Source organism: Aplidium turbinatum, chromosome 4, assembly GCF_918807975.1.
Source record: "Aplidium turbinatum chromosome 4, kaAplTurb1.1, whole genome shotgun sequence".
NCBI classification, from domain to species: Eukaryota; Metazoa; Chordata; class Ascidiacea; order Aplousobranchia; family Polyclinidae; genus Aplidium; species Aplidium turbinatum.
In genome coordinates, this window is record NC_137475.1 from 28,245,600 (window position 1) to 28,270,192 (window position 24,593).

The following is a 24,593-nucleotide window of genomic DNA, read 5'->3' on the forward strand; positions in this document are numbered from 1 at the left end:
ATGGGCCTGGAGCTGTAGACGTTATTTTGTGTTCTTTTTTCTCAAATTTTCATGGCGTTTTTTCGTGTTTTCTAGCGAATTTTCATGGCGCTTCTTTCAATGAAATCACATTTTGCAGTGTGGTGAATAGTTGTGATATTCGAAATCGAAATTCGGAAATCGAAAATAAATTGAATTTCGAATATTAAAATAATCGAAATTGAACACCCCTAGTTGCAATGTGTATAAAAATTTTGCTAATTTTGCAGTATAATTTTACTGACCACATAATATATAAATAGGCTTGCACTGCCTTTGAATTTAATGTAGGCAATTGTCAAGTTGAATGGAGAAGTAATTAAACAACATGCAGCAACTAAAACCCTATCAAAACATTTTCAGTGCTGCTCATTGTCTATTTGTGATTGTTAAATAGAAAAGAATTATCATTTGTCGGTTTGATGCATTTCAGGTACGGTACTGGCACATTATGCAATTAATAGATAAATTATTTTCCAACCCTGGTAACTTTTGGACTGGTAATACTGGGGTGGAACCGTTTTGCAAACATGATAGAAAGTTTGTTCCAAACATCCCTTGGCTATTGTTGCTAATCTTTGACATAACTATGTCGAAGGAGCCTTTTTGTATTGAATGTTGGTTGTTAGTCGAATAATTGTGTACAAATGAATTTTAGTCTGAGAGCATTGCCATTTCTACAAGTCTTAAAAGATGGTAGTTAATACTGACTGAAAAAGTTTGAGGCAACTTTGTGTAAGCCTAATTAGAAAAAAATGTGAATGAAGGGCCAGAGTACAAATATGAGTTCTATGACAATAAATATCATAATTCAGCACAATAAGAATGTAAGTTTAGTTCATATATCAGTTATTGGTAATTTTTTTAATGTTAGACAGTTTTCAAATTTCGATCTCCAACACCATCGTGAAATAAATGTCACTAAACTACTTAGGCTATTAGCTTGTTAAAGGAATGACTTTCATTAATTTAGGCTACAAAGTAGGTAGGTGAAAAATTCGCAACCCACCACTTATTCTTGCAACTCCTTAACCAGGCTATCTCAATTCTTAACTTAGCTAAACTTGCACTTTTTTGAACTGTCCAATGTCCATCTCCTGCTGGAAAGTTGTCAATGTAAAAGCAGCATGGTTTGTAAGAAGTGCTTGGGAATTATGTTGTGATGATACAAATGTGATTATTACAGTTGTCGATTTACTTTTCAGGAGTATTCAATTGAAGTCCATCATGGAGGTTTTATTTGGACAGTTAAACACAGATACAGTGAATTTAAAGAAATGCATGACATGGTATGTTATCAAAATGACAAGTATTATATACCGGCATAGGCGTCGAAATAGGGTGGGCCGGGTGGGCGGCGCCCACCCTGCCGTGAAACGAGGGTGGGCGAAATATGTTGCGCCCACCCTGTCTTCATGACACTTATGAAGAGTTTGTTACAATTATTTCCGTTTATGTTAAACGCTGAATTATCCAACCAACTGCAGCGCAACTTCTTGTTTTGCGCTATGTCTCTCGCTAGGTCTATGACAGAACAAAGCAATTCCGCAACAACGCTGCGTTGAAAAAAATGCGTTTAGGCACGATTTGATATCAAGCCAATACACTGTAAAACCGCCGAACTCATCTCTCTCTCTCTTGGGACGCCGCATGTTGAAAACCTGTCTAGAGCAGAAAGTGAAGACAATTAAAATCTGCGTGCCCTAGCTTTTCGTGGTAATCGAAATTGCGCTGACAAATGTGTCTGTACTTGAAACGCTAAATCGGATGCGCGCATTTACCGCAATCCTCTCTTCTAAAAGGACATGTCGTACGTTTCCTCTATTTTCATATTGAATATCGTCGCGGTTAGAAACGAAAATCAGCATCTGCAAACCATTTTCGGTACTCACTGCATTGTTGTTTCTCCGGCAACTGCCAAACGCTGGCAATTCCTGGTGAGAGAAAGCCACGTTTGATCTTTTCCCCGAATGGTCTCCTTTCGTTACGCCACAATCAAACTTCAGTTCTGGGTCAGCGTAAGGGAATATGAATATGACATCATAATGAACATGACAATAAAATAACCGATACAAACTAAAGACGTACTGAAACAATCGCTTTTTACAAATCTTTCCTCACAAACTTGTTGCTGGGTATAAATTGGGGCACCGTGCGATGTTGTCATTTCAGCCACGTCCAGCACGAATGAACTTGGCGATGACATTGATGAAGAAAGCAGTGTTTCAAGGATGGACAGTGGTGAAGTCAATGCATCGGTAGTTGTAGAAGACAGCATGAGCCATGGATCTCTACCTGCTCCATTTGACGTTAGCATGCTGCCGGATCAGCTTCCGGCTCGGGAAGGTCGTGCGTTGCAAAGGAAGCTTTTTTACGAATTCCAGTGGATGCGTCTTAACCCTGATGGTAGGCCTAGCCTACTTGTTACTGTAGCTGCTGTTTGTGGGCCTCGGAAAACATTTTGCGGCAAATCCGAAGGCGCCAGTTTAAAGATAACAGGTCATGAGTCACGCGCTTTTTAGGTCGCAAAGGAACACATAAAAGTTTAGCAGCGCTTCCCAGACAGAAAACCAACCGTTTTTTACATTGATTCAACGTTCTGCAGATGTTGAATCAATGTAAAAAACGGTTGGTTTGCTGTCTGGGTTGTTTAGTTTAGCAGCGCTCATAAGATCGCACGGCGCAAGAAAGCAAACATCAAATCTATTAAAGCTTAATTGCTGCAACGACGCTAAACGCAGTCTTTGTGAGAAAGACTAACCATTGCGAATTTGCGAACATACACATTGAATGAAATCTGTTTGAAAACTCTCGCCCACCCAGAATTCCTCTCTTCTAAGAAAAAATCGACGCCTATGTATACCGGTATATATTATCTTTCTTTCCCCCTGAAAAATTGGGTTTAACTTTGCATATCACCACGAGTTTGATTTCTGTGACAAACCTTGTGGAATTGAAAAAATGTACAGTCGTGGCCAAAAGTTTAAGACCAGACTTGATTTATGACGTTTTTCGTATTACGCCATAATACTGCATCAGATATTGTTTAAATTGCATCATCTTTATTCTGGGTCGAAATCTGATGTAATCAGTCATTATTTAGAAAATATCAATTGAACATTAGCCAGTAGAGATCACTTTTTTGTATTACTTATCCGCCCAAAATGGGTAAAATATGCTCCCTTTCGGAGGTTCAGCGATGTCAAATTGTTGTTCTCCGCAGGGAAGGCTACACAGAACATCAAATTGGTGAGCAGCTTGGATTTAGAAAAACTTTTGTGCATCAGGCAATTGTGAAATTTAAGAAATCAGGAACTTATGCTGATGCAAAACGCAGTGGTTGTCCTTGAAAAACAACTCCTAGATCTGACATCTTCATGAAAAGGCAAGTGGTGAAGTCTCCAATATGTTCAGCCAAACAAATCAGGGCCGATTTGAATGAAGCCGGTATTCCAGTCAGCAGGAGGACTGTTAGCTGCCGTTTAGTTATAGAATTTGGTCTAAAGTCACGAAAACCAGCGAGAAAATCGAGGCTTACACCAGCGAGGAAGAAGAAGAGTCTCCTGTTTGCATTGCAGCACAAAGACTAGACTTCTGCCCAATGGTCTAAAGTTTAATTTTTGGACGAATCAAGTGTCCAACAGCTTGGTGCAAGAAAAAGAAATGTCCGTCGACCCTCAGGAACACAATTTGATGAAAAGTATACCCGGCAAACGATGAAACATCTACCAGGTGTGATGATATGGGGAGCCATTTCGACCAAGATACAGCCAAACTCATTTTTCTAAAACCAGGAACCACGATGAACGGCCAGAAATACTTGAACTTTATGAAAGAGAAGCTACAACTGCACAATAATGCCCATGTCAGTGCACGAGTGTACAATTTTGGTGCAAGATGGAGCCCTATGCCATCGTTTAAAGATAGTAACAGAGTTTTTTAGGGCTAAGAAAATTACTCTTCTGCAGTGGCCGGGGAACAGTCCCAATCTTAACCCTATCGAAAACTTTTGGACTTTTCTCAAGAATAATGTTGCTGAAAAACATCCCTCGAGTATTCCTTCCTACTTGAAGCAATCAAATTAGTCTGGATCCGTGAAATTCCTGAAGAACTTTGCAACAATTTAATCGAAAGTAGCTATGCCCAAGCGAATCAAGGCCGTCATCAAAGCGAAAGGAGGACACACCAAATATTAAAAAGTTGAGATTTTGGTGCAAAATACAATATAAATGCTTATTACTTTGTCATATATACAGTTAGCAAGAAACAAGTGAGAAAACGACAAGAAATAGGGTGGAGAACTGATTTTCTCGAAATTTGCGGTTTGGTCTTAAACTTTTGGCCACGACTGTATATAATATCATATAATATATACTTTCAGACTTACGTTGTTGAGCCAACAACTGTTGTTCAATATATATATACCAGAAAAAGTTTTTAATTTTTATTGCACAAATTGCATGTGTAGAATTTCCCTGTGAAATACAACTGAGAGCAAACATTTAAGGTCACGGGTAGCAATAGCTTTCTGTTAATTGGTGATTTGCCTCATGAGGTGAAGTAATAGTGCTATCCATCAAACCGTGTCAGAATTTTTGTGTAGAGTAAGTCACTATTTCCACATTGGATATTATAACTGTTCAGCGTTCGCTTCCTATTATATTTTACTTTTTGATTCCAATTTCTCTACAACATTTTAGATGGCGTTTCGTAGCCTAACAAACCCATCAAGTAGAAACACCATAACAATAGTTGAGCAATAGTTGTTTCAATTTAAATCTAGTAATCTACTAAAGATCATTTTTTGTCATATGCAACCACCAGCTCACATTTACTTTCCGATTTACTTCCAGGGTTACTTCCAGATTAAGTTAATAGGAAAGGCATTGGCTGGCTATCTGTGTCAGACTATTGCCAATAAAGCCTATGTGTTCACTGTTCATACTGGTCAAGCAAATTTGCGTTATCATTTTTCATCACAATCAATTGATAATCAACTTTTTGCAAAATTTTTTAAGTGTTTTTGAGTTGTTATTAGTACTATTTATTTACCTATCCAATAAAAAATACACTGCCCTTTCAAAACCAACAATATGCACTAATAATACCGGTAGTTTAATAGTTACACTCAAAGTAGTTAAGGTTTGGCTCCAAAATAGTCGTATGATAAACTGAATCAATATTAAAATCGCCTACTGACAAGAAGTAAATAGCAATCTGATATGCTGCAAATTGAATATTCTATTGTAACTTGACTCATTAGCTAGATGATGCACTGGCGCGCTAAATGTTATGTAATGTATAACGCCGTATTTTTAGCTTCAAGCATGAAGCCAAAATGTGTAAGTTCAGTTTTATTGTTTTTGTAACAACATCCTTTCATATTTTGTTTAATATGTGTATTGTGTAATTGTGTATTCAATAACTCTCATAGTACTATTGATGTTTTTTGCCCAATTTTGTGAACTTTATAGCTTCGTGCAAAGTATCCTGATTTGATAGAAAAAAATCTTCTTCCTCCTAAAAAACTTTTTGGAAAGATGTCACCAACATTCATCGATAAACGCAGGTACAGTTGTTTAAATGCGCAGAAGTTTTGAAGGCATGTCAGTTTTTATGTAATGCTATGTATATTGAGTACCATCTGCATCTTTTCCATTTATATAAATCATTATTATACTTTAATAGTACAATTATTTTTGGTGATTTTAAGTAAAATGGTAATTTTCTTGAACCATAGACAATGACAGACAATCATCATTATTAAAACATTTATACTCGGCATGGCTAATGAAGTACCGGTATGTAAATTAATCTAAATAAAGATATGCTATGGAAACACAAAAAAGATTCATTGAGTTGTCGTAATTTCACTAGCACAATTGAATCGTCTGTTGACTATAAAATGGTATGGAATGTGTCCATTTTGGTCAGCAACGTGTATGTGGGACAGCCGAGCTCAAGATAACGGCAGGCTAGGCGGGGAGGAACTGGCTTCCATAATCTGACCTCAAACCTTGTATATAATATTTTGTAATCCCAACATTATACATCAACCAGTTGTTGACGAAGAAGACATTAATGTCCAAATGCTATATGTAGCTTAAAAACCATTGAGTTGCTTTCTATTGCTTGTAACACTGTCTTACAGCATTGATATTATGAATGCAGATGTAAATCATATAATGCCGTAGTTGTGTATGTTATGAGACAGAGTGGGGTCCACGTCTTTTAGGCACAGACAGTTAGGCGCCGGTCAAATAGGCGCACACACTGTGGTGTCAGGATATTTAGGTGCGGAGCACTGTGGTGCCCGTTCATTTAGGTGTTGTGAGGAATAACATCTAAGGTCCTAAATGAACAGGCGCCACAGTGCTCTGCACCTAAATATCCTGACGCCACAGTGTGCACTGTGCATGCCTATTTGACCGGCGCCTAACTGTCTGTGCCTAAAAGACTTGCTCCCACAGAGTGATGGGTCTAGCTCAAAAACTTAACATGATATAGAAAAAGTAAAGTATAGCCTACTAAAGAATGCACATTGGTGGTGACAAAAGCTTTATTGAATAAATTATGCAAGTTTGTAAACCTAGCTGATTTATTTACATGATAGTTCACAAGTATTTAGATGTGAATGCATTGGAGCAGACAAATTAAGTTTTGAGAATTTGACAATTTTTTTAAATTGTGTTGTATATTTGTCTTTTGTGTAGCGGAATGGCCCGTTTCGGCGAGTCCGATTCGGAGAGTTCCCTATTCGGAGACAGCCTTTTTCGGAGAGTTTCTTATTCGGAGATTTTTTGAAAATTATCGGGTGTCGTAGCCTAATTATCATTGCCGTTTTTACATCGTTTTAACGTCATTAAATGTTGAAGTCGTGCAGAAAAAAATAGAAAATTATCGGGTATCGTAGCCTATTTATCATTGCCGTTTTTACATCGCTTCAATGTCGCTAAACGTTGAAATCGTGCAGAGAAAATAGAAATAAAATGTTTAAACAATTAAATGAAAATTCGTCATGTCAGTTCAGTTGAGTTGTTTTATTTGTGACCATCATATCAAAAACAATACACGTCAACATAGCAAAGGTCGAGAAAAAGGTAGAAGCGACAAAACGCGAACGTTAAAACGTGCTGTGACCGAAGTAAGTGATTGAGTTGAAAGAAATTTGGCACGGCCGCAACACCTTCAGAAAAATTGAAGATATATACCGTATGAAGGGAAAATAAAAAAGAAGATGTTACAAAAAAAAACAACTCATGTTTATGTTTATCAGTTAGTACTTTTGAATAGTTAAAACATAGATATCTTAAATATAGATATGCAACTCAGCAATCGTGGAATTATCGTCACGCTCGACTGACTTTATGGACACAATCAACAATCAAGGTTGCCAGCTTGGCTAGCGTATCTATGGTAGGCTATTATTGTACGGTTTGGGCTTGGCGAGTGGTAGCTTTTGAGCTCCTTTGGAATATTTTTGATGGCGTATCATATATTTCAAGTTTTCACAGAATAGCCTACTATGAAAAATCAAGACAACAATCTTTCTTCACGTAGGTTATGCAACTTCTATTTCATGATCGTTGGAACTATCATTTAAGCTTATTTCCAGTGACTCATTAAAGCTTGTTGTAGGCAGTTTACAAACCTGAGATAGAGAGGCGCCGGAACGATTTTAGGGTGAGATATACGGTAGCGATAATTGTCAAACATTTTCAGGGGTTGTCGAGGATTTTCAGGGGTTGTCAGGCATTGTAGAGTAGCTACTTTCAGGCATTGTTGGGAATTTCCAGGCATTGTCGATCAATATCAGTGGTTGACAGGGTTTGGTAGTCATTATGGAACATTTTCAGGGGTTGTCGAACATTTTCAGGAATTGTCAAACATTTTCAGGGGTTGTCGAGCATTTTCAGGGGTTGTCAGGCATTGTAGAGTAGCTACTTTCAGGCATTGTTGGGAATTTCCAGGCATTGTCGATCAATATCAGTGGTTGACAGGGTTTGGTAGTCATTATGGAACATTTTCAGGCATTGTCGAACATTTTCAGGAATTGTCAAACATTTTCAGGGGTTGTCAGGCATTGTAGAGTAGCTACTTTCAGGCATTGTTGGGAATTTCTAGGCATTGTCTAGGATTTCCAGGCATTGTCGATCAATATCAATGGTTGACAGGCTTGTCAACCATTATCAGTCATTGTCGGAAATTTTCAAGAATTGTCGAATATTTTTAGGTGTCAGGGGCTCTCAGGCATTATAAAGTACTTTAGATTCTTTCTGGCAGGCATTGTCGGCAGTGGCGTAGCTAGGGAATGTGCCGCCCGGTGTGGATTCAGATTTTGCCGCCCCTTCAAGAAAAAGCATGTGAAAACAGGCCCGATTTAGGGGGGGGCAGAGGGTGCAGGTACCCTGGACCCCCCGACTTTTAAAGGGCCCCCCTACGTGAAAAAAATGTGATTTTTTTACTATTAGCTTTTGTGGTTTCTGCAAAATGCTGTGCAGTGCTGGATTGATGCTACTGTAGACGTCGAGGGGGTGTTTCGCGCCATAGGCGAATTTTTTTGCACGGGGGGCCCTGATCTAAAAGTGCCCGGGCCCCCCATTAGCTAAATCCGGCCCTGTGTGAAAATGAAATGCGTTTTTTATCAGATTATAATCAAAATCAAAAATCGTAATCTGAAATTGCCGCCCCCAGACGTGCCGCCCGGGGCGGTCCTCCCCTCCTTCCCCCCCCCCCCCCCTAGCTACGCCACTGATTGTCGGACATCTTCAGGCATTGTCTAGGATTTCCAGGCATTGTCGAACATATTCAGTGGTTGATGGTTTGTTAGGCGTTGTCGAACGTTTTCTTGGGTTGTCGATCATTACCAGGTTTTGACAGGTTTGTCAGGCATTGTCGATACTTATGATAGCCAGGTCATTTAAACGCTGCTGTGTTTGTGTATACCGTAAATACGTTTACAACCTACGCAAAATAGAAAGGGATCATTCTGCTGCGCATGCAAAGCTGGGAATAAAAATGCATGAAAATGTTCGACAATGCCTGACAAACGTGTCAAAAACCAATAATGATCGACAATGCCCGGAAATCTTAGACAATGCTAGGAAATGCCCAACAATGCCTGAAAGTAGCTTAATCTAGAATGCCTGACTACCTCTGAAAATGCTAGACAACCCCTGAAAATGTTCGACAATGCCTGACAAACCCGTCAACCACTAATAATGATCAACAATGCCTGGAAATCCTAGACAATGCCTGGAAATTCCCAACAATGCCTGAAAGTAGCTACTCTGCAATGCCTGACAACCCCTGAAAATGCTCGACAATCCCTGAAAATGTTCGACAATGCCTGAAAATGTTCCATAATGACTACCAAACCTGTCAAACACTGATATTGATCGACAATGCCTGCAAATCCTAGATAATGTCTAGAAATTCCCAACAATGCCTGAAAGTAGCTACTCTACAATGCCTGACAACCCCTGAAAATGCTCGACAATTCCTGAACATGTTCGACAATGCCTGAAAATGTTCCATAATGACTACCAAACCTGTCAAACACTGATATTGATCGACAATGCCTGGAAATCCTAGACAATGCCTGGAAATTCCCAACAATGCCTGAAAATAGCTACTCTACAATGCCTGACAACCCCTGAAAATGCTCGACAACCCCTGAGTATGTTCGATAATGCCTGAAAATGTTCGACAATGCCTCACAAGCCTGTCAACCACTGATAATGATCGACAATGCCTGGAAATCCTACACAATGCCTAGAAATTCCCAACAATGCCTGAAAGTAGTTAGCCTACTCTACAATACCTGAAACCCCTGAAAATGTTCGACAACTCCTGAAAATGCTCCACAACCCCCCAAAAAGCCGACAATGCCCGACAATGCCTGACAATGCCTGACAATGCCCGACAATGCCTACAATGCCTGACAAAGGGTATTTAGAGGTACCCTCTGTGACTGTGATTTGTTTTCAATCGCCAGAATCTCCATAAAGCAGTCCATGCGGAACGAGAATGTGACGTCAACACAAGCAATCCATACGTCAACTTGAAAACGAAGAAAGTTTTATTTAAACAAAAACCAAAAAAATATATTAAAAATAAAGTTGTTTTGCTGTGCCAAGTTTGAAGTCAATGCATACAGCCATAGCTACGCTGTTAGCCTTCAAACATCTTACGCACCACTGAGTTGCATATCTATATATAAGATATCTATGGTTAAAATGATTAGTTTGGATCAACAAATGTGTGGCCTACAGCTTGGATTGAAAGGAAATTAACGGGTATCGTTGCCTAGTTATCCCGACCAGTAAAAATTTGTTCCAAGAACCCAGTTAGCCTAACAGTTCATTTTTACATTGTAGTAACAGATAACCAAATGTGTGGCCTATCGTTTTAACGTCACTAAACGTTGAAATACCGTAGCCTAATTATCCCGACCAGCAGAAATTGCCGTTTCTACATCGTTTTAACGTGGCTAAACGTTGAAATCATGTAGAAAAGAGAACTTTAGCTGACTAGGATATGCATACTAGGATATTCCACAATATCGTTTCTTTTATAGTTGAAATTATCGAAGCTTTAGATGAGTGGGGTTTAGACCTAACCACTGAGATCTTAAATCATATTTATGACACCGGAAAGACCCTAGTGATATGGTACGTTCCATATTCATAACTTTACCAAAGAAAACCGGAGCAACAGAATGCTCACTCCACAGAACAATTAGCCTTGTAAATCACCTAACAAACATCTTACTCCGAATCATGATAATGAGATTGAGACCAAAACTACAATCGGAAATTTCAACAGCACAGTTTTTATTTGTTCCAGACAAAGGGACCACAAAAGGAATTTTTACATTAAAAATGATAACAGAGAGATGTATGTCCGATTCTTCTGTTTATTTAGAGAATTTTGTATTTTATTCCACAATATCGTTTCTTTTGCATTCTTGCATTTTATCCAGTGTTTACCTTTAAGTGCTTTCCCAGACGTCAAAATCCATCATTTTATGTTGATTTAACGTCTGCAGACGTTTGAATCAATGTAAAAATGACGAATTTTGTTGTCTGGGTTCTTTCAAAATATGTGTTTTACATCAAAACAACAGTTTTCATGATTAACAATAGGGATTAATGAGATAAAGTCTCAGCGAAAACGTGTCAACTAAAAAAAGACAGTTGCCAAATAGCGTTTGCCATAAAAGATGAAGTTAAAACCTAAGTGGCAGTTTAGAGTAAACCTATAATTTTTAAATAAATAATTTTTAAAATTAATAATAATTACTAATACTTAAAAAAAAAAATTTCAAAAAATCTCCGAATAGGGAACTCTCCGAAAAAGGCTGTCTCCTAATAGGGAACTCTCCGAATCGGACTCGTCGAATAGTAGCAGACCCTTTGTGTAGACTGCAGAGTTGTGCACTGCGCAGTAACTCAAATTTGTTGCACAGAATTGAACTGGAGGCTTACTTACAAGCTGTTTTGAACAAAAAGTACTCCTGCGGCATTCCTCGGCCCTTGAGACAATTTTTGCACTTTCAATACTATGCAAGTATTTCATCCTTTATTACAATATCGACAAACAAACTTGCAATTTTACGTTGTTTCAGCGTCTAGTGTCATTTAAATGATGTAAAAAAGCAAGTTTTCTTTGTTGGAATATTATTTAATGAAGATTAAAGAAGAACTACTTTTTACTCCTCGGACTTCAGTTGTATCCTGGCTAATTAGTTTTTGTTAATGGTGTTACAATCTATTTGCAATATTTAGCACATTTATTATGCAATTTAGCATAATTGCAAACATTTTTTAGTGATTGATCATTTATTGTTGCCATAGAAATAGATGATTGAAAATGTTTTTGCTGTTCTTACAGTCTGGTACATATTCTTTTTGCCATGTATTGTATATTATATATAATAACAAACGACTTTATGCGTATCAGAATAATTAAAAAGTCTGCAGGTATTTAATCTACTTCTTCTGCAAAGTTGCTTTAAATTTGTAGGAACGTAAGATGGAAGCACTTAATTTGTGAAGTCACATTTTTTCTTGACAACTGAACAGTGAACAATCTTTAAGTGTACTGGTACTGCATAAGAGGAGCAAGTCTTTTAGGCGGTGACAGTTAGGCGCTGGTCTAATAGGCGCGCACACTGTGGCGTCTGGATATTTAGGTGCGGAGCACTGTGGTGCCCGGTCATTTAGGTGCTATTCCTAGTAAAGTCTGTAGATTGTATCAGCTTGGCAGCTTGCCAGAAAATTATATCATGGCTTCATTGAGTGAAGCTGCTAAAACCGGCAATGCTTTTCACACAAAATGTTACATTGAACAGAAAAATATATTGTTGTTTTATTGATTTATTATTGTTTTATTTGTTGTTAGTCCAGGTTTGCTTTGGTGAAAGCTTTATCAATAAATTATTGAAGCTTCCGAACATTATTGAGTTCATTTTTAGTTAACTCTTTCGCGACCACGGACGTGTCGTATACACACGTCATGGGATTTTTGCCATGATGACCAAGGAAGTATCCCTACGTCCAAGGTTAAAAGGTAGCCTATTTCAAGCAAAAAAATAATGTAAATGATGGCAGATCCATAGTCTTTGCCTGTCCTTTTTTGGCTAATTAAAAAAAAATATTTTGGCGGTGCAGTTATCAGATGAGGACTTCTTAAAGATGGGGACACAGTGGATTTTTTTTCTTTCACTCATTGGAATTGGCAGTCAAAACTGGCTAAGCAACCCCTTACTTTAGAATTTCTCGATCAAAAAGACTGTAGGCTAAATTACGTAAACTTTTTGCTTAAAATTTTCCAAATTTCCCCATAATCATTCTGCTGTACCTCCTAAAGCATTGCGCGCAGAAACAAAGTAAATTTTTTCTCATGTGCAGAATTGTTTTGGCATTTGATTAAACTACATATATTTTAATATTATTGTATCATGCTTGGGTAGTAAAAATTATAATGAAGTACACTTTTCTGCCAATTTTTAATTTTTTTAGAAATTAGAAAAAATACCTTTTGGAAAGTTGCTAGTTGTACATAGAATGTTTTAAATTTTATTGCAAAGCTTTGCATCTTCGGATAGCTGAAGATGTATGCTTTCATTTGATGTCAAGATTGTGCGTCTACGTCGATCACATGACATGTTTTTACCGCGTAAATACAACAGATTTGTGTGAAAAATGTCTGGTAATTTAGATTAAATATAAATTACTTCTGTTCGGGATGGATTGGCCATGTGACGAGAACGCGTAAGACGCTCTACTACTGTTCACATGAATACATTTCTACAGGGCAATAGGCTACACCTTGGCTACAAGTTGCAAGCATAATGGTGAGACTTCGCTCGTTATTAAACCTAGTCCGGGTTTTGACGGAAAACTAAGTTACTCTTCACTCAAGCCTACCGCCCGCTTGAGTACAGCCTACGGTACATTTTTTACTGATGTGTAGTTATTATTTGACCTAACTAAAAGTGAACTCAATCTCATACATTTTCGGAAACTTGAATAATTTATTGATAAAGCTTTCGCGCAAACCTGGACTAACAACAAATAAATGCTGAACACGCGCTAGGGTGCGTCATGTGCCCCAATGTTCATATTTTTTGTATTATTTTTTTTCAGTGGTGAGGTTTCACTGAAATAGCAATAATATGAAGTTTCAGCAAAAAATATTAATGTTTAGGTCCTCCACATTGCAGCTAAAAATACAGGAATTTGACCCTATAGTCCATAAATACCTTGTTTTAACATAACAGCTCGAGTTTTGCTCTATGGACTTTTGAAAACTGATTTAGAGTAATTTTGGGGTGCTGAATCCGAATCTGACCTCAGATTAATCCTATCACGTCAGGTTTGTGAGATATGATAACAGCAAATTGTTATTTTTGTCAAAAGTGGAAGATTTGACGTTGCGTTTATTGCACGTTACACATTGTGCTATATCCAGAAATCCAGGCCATGTAGTGCATAAGTACTATAAGTAGCTGGAATACACTCACCAAGTCACCAACTATAATTTTGATACCAATTTGCTTTCTAAGCAACATTATTAACAAGGCAGTAATAACAAGCTAAAAGGGAGGCTAAAAGTATAACTGACCCCCTCCCCCATCAATGTTTTGCATAAAACTACAAAATTTTTAGCAGGCCTATGGCAATGCTTAGCCAGTAACCTTACTTAAAGGCTGTTTTGGCCTGTCTAACACTAACCTTTCGCTATAGCACTGCATATGTTGGTGGTGAACGCAACGCCAAATCTTCCACTTTTGACAAAAGTAACAATTTGTTGTTATCATATCTCACAAACTGACGTGATAGGATAAATCTGAGGTCAGATTCGGATTCAGCACCCCAAAATTACTCTAAATCAGTCTTCAAAGTTCATGGAGCAATAAAAAATCTTTTTTTGTAGACCGGTGTAATATATGGATTATGCCTGCATTGCGCTTGGGCAATTGGGCATGTTGAATGTTGATGAAGACTTGCAGTTTTTGTCAGTCGGGGAATTATGTCATTCAAGGTGGCTAACACTTGCTTGTAGGCTACTTACGACTCATGTAATCAACCCTTCCAAAAGTTTCATGAACTTGTCTGAGTACTGCGGGTCTGCTACTATTCGGTGAGTCCGATTCGGTGAGTCTGATTCGGTGAGTTCCTAACCTCTAACCCCTAAACCTAACTCCTAACCCCTAACCCTAAAACGGCAATGATAATTAGGCCATGGTACCCGATAATTATAAAAAAAAATTGAAAAAATCCCCCGTTAAGGGATCGGACTCACCGAATCGGACTAACCGAATCGGACTCACCGAATCGGACTCACCGAAACAGGCCATTCCGGAGTACTGCATAGTGCATCAAGGTTTGCTTCCCATCTTGGTTTGAAATATAACACCACAATTCATTATTATATCTGATGGGTTAAAAAACTTCTTCAACATGTTGCAAAGAAATCTTCCTAAAGCAAGAAGTAAAAGAGATTTCCAAGAAGGTTTTGGAACGCAATGCATTATTTGCTCAATCTGAAAATGTCATTGTTGGTATGCTAGGCGATGAAGGCTGCCAAGTTAGAAGAGCAGCAGTCCAACAAATCTATTCCTTAGGTTCACAAGCACAGGAAAAGCAAAGCAAGAATCATGTTGGCTCCTCACAAAAAGCAGAAGATGAAAATCAAAAGCTGAGAAAGGAAATTTCACCAGCGGTGCCACCTGCAATATGCAGATTTCTTGTGCAACAGCTTAATAACAAAACAAAATCATACCACCAACTTGTGAAGCTTGGTACAGTTCATAAGTCTGAGCCACCTATCATGAGATCGCTAACAGATCAACAGCTTGACAATGTCATCGACGAACCTCTGCGGCTGGATTATCCTTGCCACAACCAAGCAGTGGAGCGTTACGTCAATCTTGTGACTGAAGTAAGCTTATATGCTGTAGGTTTTGAAAGAAGGGATGACCTGGGCTGATTCATCAGGTACGATCTTGTCAATTTATGAAAGAATTCAACAGCAAGAAGCAATTCCCACTAGGGTTAACCCACTAGATTGACATGTTCACCTTTTTGTGCTGATTGCTGAAGTCTCAATGTAGTACCGGTAGTCTAGCACATGCAGCAGTATGGAGTATATCAATCTGTGTGCTGGTATTTTCTTGACAATGATTTCATGGCAGATCACAGTCTACCCATCACCAATTACGTCTACCAATTACACTATATGTTTTATGCACCTACACTTTGAACAGTCCAGTTAGTAACCCCCAGGTCATGCAGCTGTGTGTGTACATGACATGAGCACTATATTGTATTACCAATCACACTACTGTACCGTTAGATCACTGCCAACATCCTCTCGATTAACCCTTGTATTCTCTATGTCATGTGTGCCGTATATTATGCATAGTTGCATACTATGCTGTATATTTATTGCACATGCAATAAGCAAAAGTATCCAAGTCATCTGTGACCAGTATATGCAGTACAGCATGTGCATTTACCCATTATTATACTTTGTGCTTGCGCTACCGTTTTTGTCCAAAACATTGTCAAATATACGTTTTTTGTCATAACTTTTTTTCTAGTGAAATTAAGGCAAAAAGTCCTCTTAGAGCAGATAAAAACATTACAATTCTGCATTATTTGATACCAAACTCATGTTCCTAGCACCAGCAGTTCCAAAGTTACATCCGATTTGAGAATTTTGGGGGTCTTCCCCCATAAAATGGGGGGGGGGGTAGCACAGCCAATAGGTGGTACAACTCCCTGAAACCAGTTTGTTGTTGTTTTTTGCCAATTTCTCAGGGGTGTAGACCCCCTTTTTGTAATTTAAAAAAAAAATTTTTTTTCAATCCACCCTGTTGTGAAGCTAACAAGGGGATACGGGCAATTGGGATGTGGAGCACCTAGACCTTGACCAAATTCTTTGAAATTTTGTAATTTTGCTTTTTTAGTCAAGCCTCACGAACAAAAAAAAATAATTTTGTTTTCGATCATTTTTTAAAATTTTGGGGGCACGCGACGCACCCTAACATTAAAAAAACATTAAAAAAACAACATATTTTTCTGTTCAATATAACATTTTATGGGAAAATCATTGCCGGTTTAAGCAGCTTCACTCACGGAAGCCATAACATATTTTTCTGTTTAATATAACATTTTGTGTGAAAAGCATTTCCGGTTCAAGCAGCTTCACCCATTGCCAGTTTAAGCAACTTCACTCACTGAAGCCATGACCAACAACGCACACGCATTAACAAAACAATATATTTTCCTGTTCAATATAATATTTTGTGTGAAAAGCATTGCCCTACGCCCCTACCTGCCAAGCTGATACAATCTACAGACTTTACTAGGAATAGCACCTAAATGAACGGGCGCCACAGTGCTCCGCACCTAAATATCCAGACTCCACAGTGTGCGCGCCTATTAGACCAGCGCCTAACTGTCAGCGCCTAAAAGACGTGGACCCTGTATAAGTGTATATGGACCTGCCCTAGCCTGTGTGTATAGATCAGAGGTGACGAACCTGCGGCCCGTCAAAGAATTTTATGCGGCCCGCAAAACAATGTGACAATCGCTCATGCATTAAAGACAAAAGACATCTCAAAGCTGTTTTATGCCTTTACTGGTACACCTTTCCTTTGCTATTCTCTTGCCCTAAACACTTTGCCTAAAAAATCGTTACAGGTCGAGGCTGACAGATGAAAATCTTAGTAGGCTATGCAGTTGAGTTGCCACATCGTCTGTTCGACCTAATATTGAACGCTTAGTCAAGCAAAAAACTTTCCAAAAATCCCACTAAGCAAAAAAATTCAATGCTTTAATGTTATTTTTTAATATTTTATGCTTCAATGCTGCATTAGATAGCTTCAGCTATATGATTCGCATGGGCTTGTGTTTGTTGTTTGAAAAAGGAATTTTATTAACTGATTTGTTGTTTCGGAGCATAATGGTCGAAACATTTAGTCAACTTAAGCAAAAAGGATAGAGCCAAAAAAAAGAAGAAATCATACTCGTATGAAAGCAAGCGCTTCGAAAATTAAACTGTCTTGGAGTGTCTTCATTATCAGTGCCTGCTGTTGCTTTATCCTTTTTGCTCAAGTTGATTTGTTTTTATTTTTTACTGTTGTATGTTTCGATTCTGCATAAGATAATTTCAACTGTGTGGGTTTTATTACTTTCATCTGCCGTTTGTTACTTTTCACGAATAATATCTTGAGTCGCTTCTAAAAGATTTCATAGTAGGTTACGATTAAAAAGTTGTGTGGCCCGATAACTCATGTGTAATCGACAAAGTGGCCCGCGACCACAAAAAGGTTCATCACCCCTGGTATAGATGAACCATCGTCCTTGTTATTTTACTAAAATATTTGATTGGACCTGTTACCTGTTGAATGTTGATGGCAAGTAGAAAATAGTTTGAAGGTGAGTTGTTTCAGCCAGCCTTAACATCCATCTTATTTAGGATGTGGAAATGCTTTGTCAAATTTTGGCTAAAGCTCTTTTTGAAACTGGGGACTCTATTCTGCTCTCTGGAAGTGCTTACACCTTCACTCCAGTGCAACTGTGGGCGATTACTGAAAGACTTCAGCAAGAGAAGCCACCAACAGGTGACATGCATAGGCTAGATATATATACATTTCTTTTATTGTTTCAGTTGGATACCAAACACTGTGGTTCTGGGTTGTTGTTTCGGTTATAGGTGAATTGTTCGTAAACAGTTGTTCGTAAAACAATTGTTCGTAAACAATTGTTCGTAAAATTAATTCTTCGTATACAACAATTCTTCGTATAGGTGAATTGTTCGTAAACAGGTGATAGGTCAATTGTTCGTGAACAATTTTTTCGCAACAGCAAGGTTTGTCTTGCAATTTCCGATGAAGGTGCATATTGCATAATGCAAATTTTCCTGAATAACCAAGTTACGACGACATAAACAAATAAGCACAATGAAAAAGCGCATTTCTTGTTATTTATTGGAATACAACAATTGTCTGTGTTTAGCAATTCTTTGCTTACACTACCAATACTACTTTAAGTAACTTCGTACAAATTGTCCACGAGCCAAGTTTAATATGAAAATATTGTGTGCAATTCCACGCAAGTAATCACAAATTTCATCATCTTGAAAGTCTTTCTGCACTGTCCTTGTACTTCTTCTTTGGAGGGGGTCCTGCCTGGCCACTAACATACTGTTCAATGCAAACCTCATTGAGGTTTTGTTCTCGCTTGATTGCAGATATGAACTTCCAAATATCTGGATGATTTGCAGATACCTGGAACATGAACCCTCTGTGCCATCCTTCAATGGTATTATTAGTTTTGGGAAGGCCACTGAGGACGCCATCATAGCAGTTACACATTTGAATTGCAAACATTCGAGGACGGCGCCCTTGACGACGATCTGGGCGCCCAACCCAAGTGTCTTCAAAGTAGTCAATTACTGGCTGAGCAACATCTGGTAATACATTCCCATCAATGAGAATGTCAAAGGCCCGGCTGACTTCATCAATAGGCACAAAGGCCAGAGACGACAACACTATAATCTTTGATAAAGTGAATGTCATCTGAGACACCGAGACCTAACCCTGGCACGCCGTCAGCAAGAAGCGGTTGACTTGATCACATTCTCAACTTATCACTATAATCTTTGTAATAAAGCTGGCCACTATACAAAAGTTTTGGCTTTCCTTTTTCGCTGCTCACAAACTGTAATGCCATTCTGAATCAGGGACTCTACAGAGTCTACACTGTGTCTGCTCGTCTACACTATACAGGTACAGCACGTCTTTAAGCACAATTAGCACATCTCTAGCATATAGGCTACCCTAATTGTTTGTTCGTAAACAATTGTAACTGTTTTTTTTTTAAAAGCTGTAGCCTAACTTTTATGAACATTGTCATTTGTTTACGAACAATTAGTATTACGGTCAATTGCATGCCCGAAGAATTGCTTTACGAAGAATTGCTTTACGAAGAATTGCTTTACAAAGAATTGCTTTACAAAGAATTGCTTTACGAAGAATTGATTTTACGAACAATTGCTTACGAACAATTGCTTACGAACAATTGTTTTACGAAAAACTGTTTACGGAGAAAACGTCGGACACCTGTTGTTTCGCTGAGACTTTTCGGTCATTTGTGCGAAATGACTTGAAAAAATTCGGTCATTTTTTCTGATGAAAATATTTCCTTTCAAGTAGCTGATACAAACCAAATTTTGCACTTCCTGACTAGCTACAACATAAGTTTCGCTGAGAAACATTGTTTTTTTTTTTTGGACATTTTGACCGAATTGACTACCGTATATATTTTTTCAGACATTTTGACCGAATTGACTATATGATATATTTTTTTCGGACATTTTGCTAAAAAATCGGTCAATGACCGATAAATGACCGAAAAAAAAACAACCCAGCTGTGGTTTATAACTTGTTCTCACTGAGGAAAAAGTGGCAGAAAGTATTTTAAGCACAGCAGGGGAAGCTTTGAAACTGTAACTCGACTTTTTTCAGTTTCGATGTTCAATGTTTTTTTTTTTTTTTTTTTTTTTTTTCAGATACTGAGGATCCCAAGTTTGACTTTGGTCATGTTTTAGATTTTGTGCAAAAACTGAAGCATCTGCATGTAAGTTGCTTGGTGTTAGACTATTCGAATTTCCATATATTTACCAGGATAACTCATTTTATTATGCAATTCTATACAACCCTTAATTTTTTAACATATTAACAGCAAAAACTGACAAGAACAAGGTTATGTGCCACATAAGGTTTCGTGTAAAACGATAAATAGGCTTAAACTTAATCAAATTGTTGTTCAAACCTTCATTTCAACCAAACATTCATTTTCATTCATTTTTGTTTGAATAAATTTGCATCTGGTGATTGTTTACACTAAATCTTAAGTAGTTTTTTATATTAACATTTTGGCTCTGCCTGGTGCATAGCACTTATTTGCAACTGCTGCATCTTATTTCTGAAATAGTTCTGTGCTACCGGTAATGCTTCATGTATTATATGAATCATTCGGCCCAAACTGAAAAGCAAAACTAAAATGAACAGGAAAAAGTAGAATTGTTACCAACTGATGGAAAGCAGTCAATTGAGAGTGTAAAATATGAGAAAATCAAAAATGTTTACACCAACAAAAAAGGCGAACAGTTGTTGATTGTGACCTAGCAATAAATGACACAATTGTTTTACCGAGTGAAAATGAACTAAAGGGGTTTAATATAGTATCTGCAACAAAAATTTTAATACTTCGTCCATTGCGAACGAACAGGCTATTCTTTTATATGTAATCTTAATAGTGAAATGCAATTTCACGCAAAGTGTCAACGTAATTGCAAAAGAAACTTAATACTTTTGTCAAGTCTGTGCCTTTGTACATTTGTGTTGTGTCAGGTATTATAATGTTTGAAGATGGGTTTGATTTAAGAGATACGAGATTGGCTTCATCCATTCGGTGAGATGCCGAGTAAAAATCCAGTTTCACCACGTTCTTCTCCACTAAAAACATGTGGCATTCATCAAAACATGTGGCATTCATCAAAACATGTTTTTCTACTATTTAACAAATTGTACACTTGCACAAATTTCTTTGGTTTTGTTTTGAAGTAATTTTGTATTTCAGATCAAATCCGAGAAAGGCCGTGTTGGCACAAGCAACATAATTACTGAAAAATTGACCTTTGACCTCTCGGTGTTTCACTCGTTGCAACAGGTGGTCGTGGACGGTTGCAGTGCAGGTCAAGTACGGTGCCTCAGTGACTTGCGCTATTCAGTGTCGTCCATTGGCATTCACCAATCATTGACAAATTTGCGGGTAAGTATTTTAAAGATTTTGATTCAATGCTTTTTTGTGACGTTTCACGCTCGCAGTCATTGTGTTTATCACAAACTAAACAGGAAAATCATTGATCTCTCCTGGTTGCAACGTTGTATTTTTTTGTGATGACAGTCTATTAAAGCAATCTCTAAGTTATTGAAAACTTTAGAAACTTAATAACAGATTTAAAACGTTGCTTTTGTGCGCAAACAACATAATGATGCTCGTTGACTACTGGTTGTTATTATGAACGTTGCAATCTACTATTTTGTTTTCGGCAACCTTGCTTGTACAGCCACTGCAGCTATGTTTTGTCACCTGGGTTATTGTTACTCAACTAGCAGACTAGTCATTTTTTATTTCGTCAACATCTACAGACGATGCCGTCTTTTGTGAGGAAAGCGGTTTGTTTCCTTGTTTTTGTATAAATAATTTATTTTTTATGACGTTTATTCTGGTTGAAACACGGCAACAAGCTTTTTTTTGCATCGATCCATGACACAAAGCGTTTAATAGTTCTCATGACGACTTTGTCAAACCCCTAAAATTTACTATTTTTGTTGTGTTTTCTTAAGAAGTTATCGGTTCTTCAGCTGTTGTTCCAAAAGGAAACGAAATTCCACAAGACAGGTTTCGGAGCTTTCTATTTTTTCTCAGTTTGGCAATTATTTGTAGCGCACTATGCAATTTCATAATCATGTGACTGCTATAAATAAGCCGAAATTTTTGTTTAACTTCAGCTTTGACTTGAGATCCTGTCTATGGTTAAGAGAAGAAGGATTTTTAATAAACATCCATTATAATATGTTTGTTGTTAAAAGTAGTGTCACCTTTAGTTCTATTTGTCTTGAGCAAACTTCAAGACAAACTTGTTTTGCTCAGAAGCACTTTTTGATGATACTGTACGTTTTGCGTTAGACCCACCGTTGTCCGAAATTTCAATAACCCGCCAGGGCTTATGTGTGGTGGTGGAAGATTGGAAGCAAGTAGGCGTGAATACAAAGCAACTAAATTTGGCGTTCACTTTCATGCAATCATTAAAGCGGCTTGAAAGCACACAGCCGCGTGATCTTGAGAGGTGCCGAACCGACGTTCTTTCATTCATGCACGGGCTGTCACCACGGTACCCGGTCAGTTGGTCGACAGGACAATTGGTCGACAGACATTTGGTCGACAAGACAGTTGGTCGACAAGACAGTTGGTCGACAGGACGTTAGGTCGACAGAACGATTCATTTTAGGGTTAGGGTTAGTTAACTAACCTTAACCCTAACCTAATCCTAACTCTAACCCTAACCCTAAAATGAATCGTTCTGTCGACCTAACGTCCTGTCGACCAACTGTCTTGTCGACCAATTGTCCTGTCGACCAAATGTCTGTCGACCAATCGACCGTGCACCGTCACCACTAGGCCACTCAGCCAACACGCAGTAACATAATACACTCGATACTTCGATGAAACTCATGCATACGGTTACCTGTATTTAAACTACGTTTTTCGCTTGTTATGTAAACAATTAACGCTTTGGAAAAAATGTTTGATTGCCAAGTAAAATCAAATCTAATAGCGAGGTGCGTTCCATCTAGATTTGTGATTCTGATCAAAAGTATTGTACGCCACTGCTTATTGCGTTAGATAATAGTCACTTTGTTTTATCAACTTTGCCAGGTAATTGTTGCTTTGTTTCAGACTTTGTTGACTGAAGGATACGACACTGAAGACCCTCAGTTGACTTGGCGACGCCTGATCAACGCTGATTTTAGTGACAACACAATTTTTTCTATTGATTCTTCTGTGGTATGTATTTCAACTTTAACAGTAACTGTTAAGTCAGGATTGGTTACAAAGAATGAAATGCAACAATATTTTTGGTTACATCTGTTGTTTTATGGAATAAAACCACGAAGACGGTTAATTGAAAGTTGTTCACACATGTAACTTTTTTTTGTCAGAGTGATTTTTTTAGTAATTCAACTTTGTTTCTTGTCTCGTATGCTCAGGCTTCTTATTTTTTTTTTATATGATCTTATTATCTATATGCAGTGAAAACGTTTATTTAACGTTTCGCCATGTCTGCCATGCTCACACGTCTACGCAGTGCATGGAAAGGCAATGGTTAGTCCGTGTGACATGTGTCGCGCAGTCCGAATGTCACCCTTTTGCAATGTTTCTGTAAAACAAGCTTGGGTTTTCTGAAGCACCAGAAGGTGAGCTTCTTCCTACGATGGGTCCGATGGGATCATCTAACCAGCTTTTTATGAATTTTTAGTTTTCGAGATCATTGAAAACTTCTGAATATCTCTAGTTTTAAGGTTTTTAGCTTTACACGTACTTCCATTAAATGTGAGTCTCGCCCAAGCGATCAGTTTTGTCAACGAAGACTAACCTTTGTTAAAGTGCCACTGATTTTTGTTTAGAAACTGCTCACTTGCGTGGAATTTCTTGACTTAAGCACGAACAAGATTTCGAAAATCGAAAACCTAGAAGTGAGTTGTCTATTTTGCTTGTTACTTTATTACTGACACATGTATGGCTGGATTTCATCTTGTTTTATGAAGCTTGACGCAAGTTGTAAAGATATTGATCTTTTTGCATTGGCTTCTCCGTAGTTTCCAATTTAATTGAATTATATAGTATATATCGAGGGTTAAATGACAGAACGAGCCAAGTCACCCAAAAGTAGTTTTGAGAAAATGGCATTTTAAAATTTAAAAATTTTAATTTTAAATTTGAAGTCAAACCACTCTTTTTTACTGTGTGACTATATTTTGGACCTGTGACGGCAAGTCGGCAATGATGACAAAATGAGTTATGTCACATTAGCTCATTTTGTCAATAGAGATGGTATAGATGCAGAAGCGGCACAATGAGCTATGTAGCAATAGCTCATTGTGTCGTATAGCCCTCTGGACTTAGTTTAAAATGAGCAGTCAGTTCTGAGAAACCTGTTCAGGCTAGAACTTAGCTCTTTCGGTCAGTAAAAATACGGGGCTTGAGAAACACTTTCCAGTATCTAACCACAAAAAATGCAAAAATGGACTTAGTTCGTGCTGTCATTTAGCCCTCGATATGTAGTTTTATTTCAACTGTCTGTGTGAGAGATTGGTCAACAGCATTTTTAAAATTGAACAAAAACAAATTTGAATTTCAATTAGAATTTTTCAAGGAACTATTTTGTGCGTTATTGTTTGGCAGGCTTTTCTCTTGTGAATGGTGTTT

At 37.8% G+C, this 24,593-nt stretch overlaps 1 protein-coding gene across 1 annotated transcript in view; it reads left to right on the plus strand.

Moving 5' to 3' along the window:
- The window catches only part of LOC145769032 (uncharacterized), a 41,205-nt gene that overhangs the window by 1,123 nt on the left and 15,489 nt on the right, over window positions 1-24,593 (plus strand). Inside the window, exons 2-9 of the mRNA XM_082580630.1 lie at window positions 1,224-1,307; window positions 5,493-5,587; window positions 11,489-11,585; window positions 18,013-18,157; window positions 20,107-20,186; window positions 21,192-21,371; window positions 23,064-23,171; window positions 23,792-23,860. Coding sequence (XP_082436756.1) covers window positions 1,224-1,307; window positions 5,493-5,587; window positions 11,489-11,585; window positions 18,013-18,157; window positions 20,107-20,186; window positions 21,192-21,371; window positions 23,064-23,171; window positions 23,792-23,860 — 858 coding nt within the window. The remainder of the gene's footprint in view (window positions 1-1,223; window positions 1,308-5,492; window positions 5,588-11,488; window positions 11,586-18,012; window positions 18,158-20,106; window positions 20,187-21,191; window positions 21,372-23,063; window positions 23,172-23,791; window positions 23,861-24,593) is intronic.